This window comes from Phoenix dactylifera, chromosome 1 (assembly GCF_051530095.1).
Source record: "Phoenix dactylifera cultivar Ajwa chromosome 1, Ajwa_hap1_PhDact_Kaust_v1.1, whole genome shotgun sequence".
NCBI classification, from domain to species: domain Eukaryota; kingdom Viridiplantae; phylum Streptophyta; class Magnoliopsida; order Arecales; family Arecaceae; genus Phoenix; species Phoenix dactylifera.
The window spans coordinates 9,399,357-9,412,425 of NC_143190.1; the positions used below are offsets into that span (position 1 = coordinate 9,399,357).

At 37.6% G+C, this 13,069-nt stretch overlaps 1 protein-coding gene across 6 annotated transcripts in view; it reads left to right on the forward strand.

Moving 5' to 3' along the window:
• Positions 1–13,069, forward strand: part of LOC103705979 (P-loop containing nucleoside triphosphate hydrolases superfamily protein) — a 38,514-nt gene that overhangs the window by 6,755 nt on the left and 18,690 nt on the right. For all 6 annotated transcript variants that reach the window (XR_003385461.4, XR_015977375.2, XR_003385460.4 and 3 more), the window contains 4 exons: positions 193–385; positions 493–523; positions 606–664; positions 912–985. Coding sequence is in view for 3 of the 6 variants with exons in the window: in XM_088720480.2 (XP_088576606.1) it covers positions 193–385; positions 493–523; positions 606–664; positions 912–985 (357 nt within the window). In the remaining 3 variants the exon portion in view is untranslated. The remainder of the gene's footprint in view (positions 1–192; positions 386–492; positions 524–605; positions 665–911; positions 986–13,069) is intronic.

Consider the following 13,069-nt stretch of genomic DNA (forward strand, 5'->3'; position numbering starts at 1 on the left):
TAATGGAATGGGTGGGTCTCCCTCCCTTTGTCAAAAAAAAGGAGAAGCATACTGAAGTAGGAGGGTAAGGTGGAAATGATCACTCATACTAAGTTCTTGACTTATGGTGGATTATGAAAATTTTTATGACTGGTACCAACTATTCGTGCTAACCCAGTGTCGAACCTGAAAAAAAATCTTCACCATTAGCAGATATATTGTAGGTTTGGCTGGTCCACCCGGTGCAGGCAAGAGCACTCTGGCATCTGAAGTAGTTTGCCGTATAAACAAACATTGGTCCCAAAAAACTTTGAAAAAGGATTCAGCTGCACAAAATGATGATGTTGGTATGGTACTTCCAATGGATGGATTCCATCTTTACCGTTCCCAGCTGGATGCAATGGAGGTTAGATTTTCTTTTATGAGCCAATTCTATCTCCAATCTCTGCTGTGTCAAGTTTCTTATTTGTTAAGGTTAGGCCATCTGTTGAAATGATCTCTTTGCATTGTTAGAATCCAGAGGAAGCACATGCTAGAAGAGGAGGTGAGTCCAACAAGCTTGTTCATTGCATTTTAGGGATCTGAATATGTATAAAAGCACTGACCACTAAAGTTGACAAATTCAGCCCCATGGACATTCAATCCAGATCTGCTCCTAAAATGTCTGCATGCTCTAAGGAATGAGGTAATTCACTATTTATGCACATGTTTCCTCTAATTTTCTTCTCTAATGTAAAAATTATTAATTTATATCTCATGTTTCCTATGCACAAAATGTTGGTAGTCGGCTATGATATTCTGCATCGTATGTTTCTTTTTTAGTTTAGAGACGTGTGCAGTATTGGCATTCAAATACTAGTTTATGAATATGAAGGTACAGCAAATGGGGTTTTCCATGCTTTAATACTCTTGAGCTGATGGATGATTAACAGGGATCAGTTTATGCCCCATCATTTGATCATGGTGTTGGTGACCCTGTAGAAGATGATGTATTTGTGAGTTCCCAGTAAGTAGCTTATTCCTTTTGGCTTTATGCATGATCAAACCTCAAATGTGCTATCCTGCATGTTTAGGTGTACAATTTTGCATATAAAGTGTTGGAGAAGTTTTTCAAATATTCTTCGTCTGATGGCTCTTTTGTACAATAAGCAACAGTATTTTTTTATTAGCTATAATAGTTTATGGAACATTAAATGCTTTAGTAAATTAAGTTCAGTTTCTCCTGGATATTTGCATGTGTCAAGATGCAAGCAGAAATTTGTTTAACAAGCTTCTATCCAAAATTAGGCTTTAGTAGTGGTGACCACCTTATATGGATTATCATATACTCTTTAGTTAGTTAACCACCCCTACTGTGCATGGGTTGTTTGTGCATCTCTGCCACTCGGATCTTGCTAGCCATCCTTCAATGTGCAAGCACCTTTGATGCATTTAGAGGATTACAGAGAAATCCCTTGCAACTGCTTGTACCCCAGGGCCCTCCAACAGATGACATTCATAAATACCATGGTTCCAAGTGTTGGCCAGCATTTACTGTTCAAGTCTAGTACCTGCACCTAGCATGGGTTGGCACATCTAGTAAATCCTTTTTTATTATGTCTAGTTAAAAAAGGGTTTAGAAAGTGTTTTTTTTTTATTTTTTTTCTTTGGCATATGCCATGCAGTAGGTGGATGGCATGGGTACCGGCATTGATTCCTATACCCTTGCATAGCACTTGTTTTAACGTGGTGGGTTCACTACAACTGGACAAAATGCCAAAGGATATATGGTTTTTGGAATATAAGTTCCTAGTTCAGAGTAAAGTTACTAAACTATTCTACGTTTAGGACTTAAAATGTTTGCGAGCCATGAATGAACTGAGGTCCAAGGCTACGTATTGTCCAACTCTACCTTTTGCAGCGATTAGGTTCTGACAAGCATCTCACATAAAAATTATCCATAAGACTAGGGGGTGAGGTTAAAATAACCTGATGGATTGGCATTTATTTTCAGAGAGTAAACACAGAAGGATTGAAAGATACTTGATAACTGTTGGTCATATGTCAGCATTATAGTATATAAAATAAAAATTCTAGCTTTTGGATTTTAATTCTAGCTGTATTCATGGGAAGTGCATTGGCACTGCGTCCCCTGATTCCTCGAGAAGAATTTCTTCCCCGAGCATATGTTCCTCTGAGAGGAATCATCCCTGTAAAAATTCACGTGTTAAGAAATCTGGAAGAGAATTCTCTTTTGATTTAATATATTCAATATTAAAATCAAAAACAGACAATTGTGCCTGCCATCCAGCAAAAATTTGCTTGGATACCAAATTTTTTATATCTTTCTCTATGATCTGCTTTGCTGCTGTGCAGTCTATCCTCAAAAATGATAATAAAAACGATTGAACAAACGTTCCAGACAGATGGAACACCTCAAACCCTTAAATTATTAAGAAAAGAGGATATTGAAAAATACAAGAAAAAGTACCAATTCCTACATATAGGAATGATTCAAGTAGCTTTTAAACCGTTAACCTTATTAGGAAATAATACTAGTTTAATGTCAACTATCAGAGATGGAAGATGTAATTTATTTAAAGAATCTTTGGCGGCAGTAGTAGAAACTAGTCTGTGCCATGGACCAGTATATTTTAACTGTGTTCCCAACCTTAGTCTATCTTTGACAGATCAAAATCTTTATGAAGCTTTAAAATTAAATATAATGACATCTGGTTATAATTTTATTCCAGGGTCTGAAGTGATAGCAATAAGCTATAGACTTCATTTTAAAGTATTAAACACCTTAGCACCCAAAAGTATAATAGATACTCAGAAGGGTCATACGACTCTAGTCTATACAAACCTACAAACAACTAGGATAGCCACAAATAGGTTAATCTCATGGAATGAAATAAACTTTCCAGAATCCTGGTCATTGGAAGAAGTAATTCCAACTCAACCAGTAATAAATGAAAATATAGACCAAATCATACAAATGACAGATGGATCGGTAGAGATCATGTTTGATAACTCCAAGAGAAAAGTAAAAATTCCTGAGATAGGAAGATCAATGTCAAGTAGAAGCTTTGATGGGTATACAAGACCTTCAACTTCTAAAACAAAAATTGATGAAACAAATGTAGTAGAAGAAATAAATATAGGTAAGAATAGTATTCCTTATGGAATCTATAAGAGTAAGGAATCTCCTACTCGATCAGAAATGAGTTTTCATATTTAATGGATTACACCCAAGGAAGTTATATAAGAAGAAAACTCAATGAAGAGTTTCAGTCAGAAAGGAATAAACTATTTAGAGTATGGTATTTGGGAAAATTTTCTCCATTAGAATTAGTATATTACAAAAATAAATATTATGAGGAATTAGAATACTATCAAAAGATAGAATATTTTACCCCTTGGTTTTTAAAATTTTATGCAAATGAGAAAAACCAAGAAATCGCGGTTCTCCAGAAAACATGGACAACTATACAGGATGAAATAATAAATTCACCTTTTCCTCCGCAACAAATGTTAAAACTTCAATCAACTGAAGCAATGGCTTATTCCAACTTAAGTAAGATGGAACATTCACATGTTACAATAAGAGAATTAAATACTCTTATTAGAGCACAAAATTATACAAATGCATACTTACATTGCATAGGAACAGAATTATTGCAGCTAGAGAAAAAATTAAATGAAATACAAAAGAATATGGAAAGAGACATCCAGATTCTAAAAAAATTAAAGGAAAACCCTGAGAAAAATAAGGAACCAATGACTCCGGTTATTCAGCCTCCACCAGAAGTAAAAAACTTTAAATTACAAAAACCAAATGCAGAATTTATCAAAGTCCTTGAAGAAAGACTAAAAGGATTTCACATAGGAGTAGTCAATAGAAATTCTAGGACTAACCCTGATAGCGAACAGACAAATGAAAGTAGTTCGGAAGACTTATGCAATATGATTGAACAAAATCTTCAAATAAATTCAGATGAAGAATTATCAGAAGAAAATATTCTAGACTTAGAAAAATTTGAAGAACAAATGAATGAATTAAATGTTAATCCTATTAAGTATGAGCCTAGACCACTAGAAAAATACTACTATAAAAGGCCTTCTCCATTAGATGTACTACATGAAGAAAAAGAACCATATCAGAATTCTTATTCTGGAAAACACATCTATGAATGGAACATAGATGGAATGTCTGATAAACAAATCTTAGATGTAATACATAGAATAATGATGTATTCAACAATCTGCCAGCAAAATGGAAACACTGATCATGAAATTGTTAAATTTATAATAGCAGGGTTTATAGGTCAGTTAAAAGGATGGTGGCAGGGATATTTAAATGAAAACCAAAAGAATGAAATTTTGGGACATATAAAAACTATAAAAGTAGAGCCAGATAGGCCAACTAGCAGTGGCACTCCAGGAATAGACACTGAACAAGATGCAGTATATGCACTGTGTGTTACCATAATCCAATACTTTGTAGGATTAGAATTAAAAGATGGAGATTCAATGAGAACTCTATTACTTAACCTAAAATGTCCAACTTTAACACATTTTAGATGGTATAAAGATACCTTTATGACTAGAGTATTCCAAGTAGGTGATCCTAATACTGAATTATGGAAACCTAAATTTATAGATGGATTACCATATTTATTTGCTGCAAGAGTCAAAAAGACTTTAAGAGATAGACAAGGTGGAATAAACATCAACTATGACCACTACACTTATGGACAGATCATAGGAGTATGTGTTCAAGAAGGTTTAAATATATGCAATGATCTAAAGCTTAAAAAACAAATTAAGAAACAATCACAAACAGAAAAACACCAATTAGGTGATTTCTGTCACCAGTTTGCATATGACATGCAAGAAAAACCAGAAGGATCTAAGAAAAAGAAAAGAAAGTACAAAAAATATGTACACAAAACACCTCGTAAAGAGCAGTTTTGTATCTATCTGATTCTTTGATCTGAATTTGCCAATAGCCTGATTTTAGGTCAAATTTTGAAAAGATAGTTGCCTTATTTAATCTATCTAACAAATCTTTTTTATTTGGTAAGGGATACCTTATCCATTTTAGTACTTTATTCAAAGGTTTGTAATTAATTACTAACCTCGGATTTCCTCTTTCCTTTTCTGCATTTTTATTGACATAAAAAGCAGTACAACTCCAAGGAGAAGAAGATTTTCTTATTAGCCTTCTATTGAGAAGTGTTTCTATCTCTTTTTTGCATAGTTTGAGATATTCTTGATTCATTTGTGTTGGCCTAGCCTTAGTGGGAATATCTTGTTCCTTAAAGGATTCTTCATAAGGTAGACTGACCTGATGACTTTTTCTATTCCAAAAAGCATTAGGTAATTCATCGCAAATTTCATTTTTGAATTGCTTTTCTATCATTTTGATCCTATTTTGATTATAAGGATCTTTCAATTTTTCTTCTATATTATAAAGGTCCACTTCCTCCTTTAGAAAGTTTAATTGATTTTCCTTTTTCATAAGGATGTCCTTGATTTCATTTATCATTTTAGTGTGCGGGTCTGTTATAAATGGAAATATTAGCTTCTTTCCTTGGTTTTCTGCATAGATTCCAGTGTTATCTATTTTAGTGATTGGCATGATATCATTAAGGAAAGGAGTTCCTAGAATGATATCTTGTGTTAAGTTTTTTATTAAAATAAAAGATGTTTCAATACAAACATCTTGATTGCAAATGTGTGCTTTTGGTATTTTATATTTAATTGATAACTTATTTCCTCCAGCTGCAGTTAGTGTCTGTACTGTTTTTTGGAAATAAGTTGTTGGGATAAGTCCTTCTTGGATGCAGTTCATATCTGCACCACTATCTATTAATGCCTTAGCATTTTCTAATACAAAATCCTTATTGATTACTAAGTTTATCTTTATATACCATTTTTGGTATGTTATTTGATTCAATATGTTTAAGTATTCAGGAAGATCATTTGGTTCCTGAGTTTCTGGAAAAGATATCTGAGTCTCTTTTTTTGCATTTTCTAGGCTAGATATTCTAACATTGAATTCCTTATTTTCATGTTTTAACATAGATATTTCTATTTTTAATTGGTTTATCTCATATTTCAAGTCTTGTAAGGAAGCAGGTTTTTCTTTTATTCTAGAATGATTAAATCTATTCATTACTTCCTGAAATTGATATCCTTTATTGGGTAATATCAACTTTGATGATTCCCTGTTATTTGGGTTCTTCTCTATTAAAAATTCTAGTAGCTGTCTTTTGACATTATGATCAGTAACCTGATCTATGATCTTTAATATTTCCTCCTGACTATTTGTCAGTACATTTAATGATTTCATTCCCACCAAAGATTTCCAATAATCTTTGTTATATTGAACTATATTACATTGACATTCTTTTCCTGATCTTATTTGTTCTTCTGCTGATGAAGATATAACTTCATTGATCTCATCTTCCGATGAACTTGAATAGTTACTATCTTCTTCTGAAGATGAATTTATCATAAGTTTCATTAACTGATTTTTCAGATTTTCATCTACTTCTAAGGAATCAATTTTCCTTCTCATTGAACATCGATTAGCATAATTGTCACGACCCCCGCCCCATTCCCGGCGGGCCGCCGCGACGGTCCTAGGGTGCGGGTAGGCATAAGGCCACCAGCTACCGCGTAGAACCCTACTACCTATCAATCATCAATAAATCTTGAAAAATTTGGCATGATGCATGCACAAAATGATCACTTTTCCTATAGTGACCTGTCAGGATTATCTCAATACATACAACACACTACCTGTCAGAGCAGCAATCACATAATCTGTCACATATAAACCTGGACAATATATAGCAATACATTATCACAGGCACACAACTGATCTGCACACATATATATACCTGCTTCCCAATCCATCCATGGTCAAACCCATATCCACAACAGGATCTATGACTGTAACTATGCACTATATATAATAGAAGGTTTATAATACACCAAAAGGGGATAAACCTCTATCTACATTATACTATACTATGGAGCGGCACAGCTAGCAGGCAACCACTAATCCTGCTCCTCTCTATACAATACCTGCCCTGCAATCAAAAATATCAAACTGGGGAGTGAGTATATAAATACTCAGTGAGTGGAGTAGAGAGTACTATGCACATGAGACAGAATATAATCATGGCTCGAGATGAAATCTCAAGATCAATAACAACATGAACATGAACTCAACATAGAGAATATGGAGTAAATCATCAATATCACCACAATCAATATCAACTCATCTGAAGCATATATGGAATAATCAAGTCAACATATATGCTACTCATGAATATGCTCAACATGTCATAGTACTGAATCATATAAATCAGGTGTCAATAGGCTGAATCATCAACAAGACAGCTATCGGGAGGTGGGTTTTACGCCCCAGGCGAACCACCAACAACTCTCTACTGTCATATGCATACATCGAATATGACACCACACCAATATATAAATCATCACTAGACAGCTGTCGGGAGGTGGGTTTTACGCCCCAGGCGAACCAGCAAAACTCCCTACTGTCACATGCATATGCAGGATAAGACACCATACCGATAACATAAATGCTAGACAGTTGTCGGGAGGTGGGTTTTACGCCCCAGGCGAACCAGCAACAACTCCCTACTGTCACATGCATATGCAGGATAAGACACCATACCGATAACATAAATGCTAGACAGCTATCGGGAGGTGGGTTTTACGCCCCAGGCGAACCAGCAACAACTCCCTACTGTCACATGCATATGCAGGATAAGACACCATACCGATAACATAAATGCTAGACAGCTATCGGGAGGTGGGTTTTACGCCCCAGGCGAACCAGCAACAACTCCCTACTGTCACATGCATATGCAGGATAAGACACCACACTGATCATATAAATGCCGGCCAGTATCCAGAACAGAAATCCATCTCACATCTACATACTAAACGGCACCTCGCGGGAATTCTACATCCGCGGAAAGCCATACTGCACCTCGCGGGGTCTTACTATGCCCGGCGGCAAGCAGAATATAAGTCGTAGGACCGGCCGATCCTACGCCTAGGGCCGTGTCCCCCCTAGGAAGGGACTGGGCTCCGCCCACCCAGAAGGCTACTATGTGCACAAAGGCCGATGTTCAACCCCATCGACTATAGGTGTCCTGCAGATACTGTCAAGCCATGCATAAATGCCATAATGCACCCTCCCAATACTCTACTAAAAAGGAGCATAATCAAGACTACCACTCACTCGGCCACGACCCAATTATAACTAACATCAGGGTTGGGAGTGAGGAATCACGGGAGTACAATGCAACTCAATATACCATGAGAAGGGCTCTACAAGTCTTTGAAATAGAGAAAATGAAATCAATTTACAAAAGAAGTCATTTCACAATTCAGATCCAATTTCATTACTCATAAAGGAGTATAATCAAGCTACGACTCACAAGTCTTTAAAATAGAGGAAATGAAATCAATTTACAAAAGAAATCATTTCACAATTCGAAATCAATTTGATTACTCATCAACCCCTCGTAATTTCTCTCAATGTTCCCTCAAATGCATGTACAGAATAATCAAGCATGGAGAATCAAGATTATAGAGGAATCTACTACAATATCAATCAATATGCTCAAGTGGAATCAATTCACACTTGGCGACATTCATGAAAATGAATTAAGGATGCTCATGGTGCAAAGTACATGACTCCCACTCACCTGTCAATCTGGCACAGCCCTGATACGCCTCCAAAAATCTACAGCTGGCAGTGGGGAACTTCTTCCTCTTGTTCCCTAGCTTCTTGCCCAACTGATACATGCATTTACAATATATTTAGTTTTGTATCAAGGGCTATAATCTACGTGCCAATTATAATATAGGGAACTTTAATTGATTCAACTCCCCTGTTCCCTAAATCTTTTCTTTTCTTTCTTCTTTTTCTTTTTAATTAATTAACTCACCATTTATGTGTATTAGGGACTCCCTTGCATGAGTACAAGGTCCCCTTAGCTTAATCTAGGCTTAATACCCTATTATGGCATGAAATCCCCTATTTTCCCACTCGGATGAACAGTAACCCGGACCGACAGCCGGTTACTTCATCCTAGGTTTGATCCACTTTCCAAACTCCAAATTTGATGAAATTTTTACCTAACATTCTACACTCATAGGGGATTCCAAAGAGGTAACATGCATTGCTATCGGAGGTCGTTTGACCCCCTAAATAATTCGCCGAAGTTGAGACTTCGACACAGTTTTTCCGTAGTGCCGGAAAAATTTGTCAAAATCCGATTCTTCCTCTTTTAACCGCCTCTACAACCCTTATCCGACCCCTCTAGACTATATTCACCCTTTGTATAGCCTAATGTTATCAAAAGACTAGATAGGGATGGATATTTACCCTTTTTTTTTTGGAAATCGAGGTCCTTGCGTAGAGGGGAAGGAGATCTACGTTTTTTCCTTCAGCTGGAAGTGCAACCGGGATCCCTTTCCTCCTTGAATCCCCTTCCTCTTCTTCTTTCTTCTTTTCCTTCCCTCTTCTTCTTTTTTTTTTTTTTTTTCCTCTCTGTCGCCTGAGAACTCCTCTCCCTCTCTGTCTCAATTCCCTCTTCTCAGCCAACCCACCGCCAGACAAACCCCCATTTAAGTCAAATCAAACTTTAAAAATTCCCATTTTGCCCTTGCCACTTCAACGGATCTACAGTTATGCCATTAACTTTTGATTCCTTCCAATTTTACCCCTTATATCAATTTTAAAGGACTATTCTATCCCTTTATATATAAAAAAAAATTTGGGGTTATTACATCCTCCCCTCCTTATATAAAATTCGTCCTCGAATTTAAAAGAGTAAATTACCTGATTACTCAAAGAGGTGAGGGTATTTGCTCTTCATACTTTGCTCCGACTCCCAAGTGCATTCTTCAACATTGTGCCGGTGCCATTGGACCTTTACCATACATATTTCCTTATTTCTCAGCTTCCTGATCTGAGTATCAAGAATAGCGACAGGAAGTTCTTCATAAGAAAGATCTTCTTCTACTATAACTTCCTGCACTGATAGCACATGAGATGGATCCGGCACATACTTCCGGAGCATAGATATGTGGAATACTGGATGCACATGGCTGAGGTTTGGAGGCAGTGCTAATCTGTAAGATACATTGCCAACTTTATCTAATATTTCAAAGGGGCCAATGTATCTGGGACTAAGCTTGCCCCTCTTTCCAAACCTCATTACCCCTTTCATAGGAGAGATCTTTAGGAACACGTGATCCCCCGTGCCAAACTGCACATCTCTCCTTGATCATCAACCCTCCGTCTATCAGCAGGAGGAGATTTTTCTCTTTGGGGCTCCACATGTGCGGAACCCGCATCCAATGCTATATCTGGCTCCATTCTCCTTGGAAGTATTCTTTATATGTCTCTAAAAGAGTCAAAAAGAGAGGACAGTCGTTACACAGAGCCATAATATATTTTACTGAATTGTAAATGACTCATAAATTAATATACAGAAAAATCCTATGCTCCATAGTATAATGCTATACTTAATCCTGACTCACCCTATTGCTCTGACAGGACTCTTGTTTAACCTGGCTCTGATACCAAGCTTTGTCACGACCCCCGCCCCATTCCCGGCGGGCCGCCGCGACGGTCCTAGGGTGCGGGTAGGCATAAGGCCACCAGCTACCGCGTAGAACCCTACTACCTATCAATCATCAATAAATCTTGAAAAATTTGGCATGATGCATGCACAAAATGATCACTTTTCCTATAGTGACCTGTCAGGATTATCTCAATACATACAACACACTACCTGTCAGAGCAGCAATCACATAATCTGTCACATATAAACCTGGACAATATATAGCAATACATTATCACAGGCACACAACTGATCTGCACACATATATATACCTGCTTCCCAATCCATCCATGGTCAAACCCATATCCACAACAGGATCTATGACTGTAACTATGCACTATATATAATAGAAGGTTTATAATACACCAAAAGGGGATAAACCTCTATCTACATTATACTATACTATGGAGCGGCACAGCTAGCAGGCAACCACTAATCCTGCTCCTCTCTATACAATACCTGCCCTGCAATCAAAAATATCAAACTGGGGAGTGAGTATATAAATACTCAGTGAGTGGAGTAGAGAGTACTATGCACATGAGACAGAATATAATCATGGCTCGAGATGAAATCTCAAGATCAATAACAACATGAACATGAACTCAACATAGAGAATATGGAGTAAATCATCAATATCACCACAATCAATATCAACTCATCTGAAGCATATATGGAATAATCAAGTCAACATATATGCTACTCATGAATATGCTCAACATGTCATAGTACTGAATCATATAAATCAGGTGTCAATAGGCTGAATCATCAACAAGACAGCTATCGGGAGGTGGGTTTTACGCCCCAGGCGAACCAGCAACAACTCTCTACTGTCATATGCATACATCGAATATGACACCACACCAATATATAAATCATCACTAGACAGCTGTCGGGAGGTGGGTTTTACGCCCCAGGCGAACCAGCAAAACTCCCTACTGTCACATGCATATGCAGGATAAGACACCATACCGATAACATAAATGCTAGACAGTTGTCGGGAGGTGGGTTTTACGCCCCAGGCGAACCAGCAACAACTCCCTACTGTCACATGCATATGCAGGATAAGACACCATACCGATAACATAAATGCTAGACAGCTATCGGGAGGTGGGTTTTACGCCCCAGGCGAACCAGCAACAACTCCCTACTGTCACATGCATATGCAGGATAAGACACCATACCGATAACATAAATGCTAGACAGCTATCGGGAGGTGGGTTTTACGCCCCAGGCGAACCAGCAACAACTCCCTACTGTCACATGCATATGCAGGATAAGACACCACACTGATCATATAAATGCCGGCCAGTATCCAGAACAGAAATCCATCTCACATCTACATACTAAACGGCACCTCGCGGGAATTCTACATCCGCGGAAAGCCATACTGCACCTCGCGGGGTCTTACTATGCCCGGCGGCAAGCAGAATATAAGTCGTAGGACCGGCCGATCCTACGCCTAGGGCCGTGTCCCCCCCTAGGAAGGGACTGGGCTCCGCCCACCCAGAAGGCTACTGTGCACAAAGGCCGATGTTCAACCCCATCGACTATAGGTGTCCTGCAGATACTGTCAAGCCATGCATAAATGCCATAATGCACCCTCCCAATACTCTACTAAAAAGGAGCATAATCAAGACTACCACTCACTCGGCCACGACCCAATTATAACTAACATCAGGGTTGGGAGTGAGGAATCACGGGAGTACAATGCAACTCAATATACCATGAGAAGGGCTCTACAAGTCTTTGAAATAGAGAAAATGAAATCAATTTACAAAAGAAGTCATTTCACAATTCAGATCCAATTTCATTACTCATAAAGGAGTATAATCAAGCTACGACTCACAAGTCTTTAAAATAGAGGAAATGAAATCAATTTACAAAAGAAATCATTTCACAATTCGGAATCAATTTGATTACTCATCAACCCCTCGTAATTTCTCTCAATGTTCCCTCAAATGCATGTACAGAATAATCAAGCATGGAGAATCAAGATTATAGAGGAATCTACTACAATATCAATCAATATGCTCAAGTGGAATCAATTCACACTTGGCGACATTCATGAAAATGAATTAAGGATGCTCATGGTGCAAAGTACATGACTCCCACTCACCTGTCAATCTGGCACAGCCCTGATACGCCTCCAAAAATCTACAGCTGGCAGTGGGGAACTTCTTCCTCTTGTTCCCTAGCTTCTTGCCCAACTGATACATGCATTTACAATATATTTAGTTTTGTATCAAGGGCTATAATCTACGTGCCAATTATAATATAGGGAACTTTAATTGATTCAACTCCCCTGTTCCCTAAATCTTTTCTTTTCTTTCTTCTTTTTCTTTTTAATTAATTAACTCACCATTTATGTGTATTAGGGACTCCCTTGCATGAGTACAAGGTCCCCTTAGCTTAATCTAGGCTTAATACCC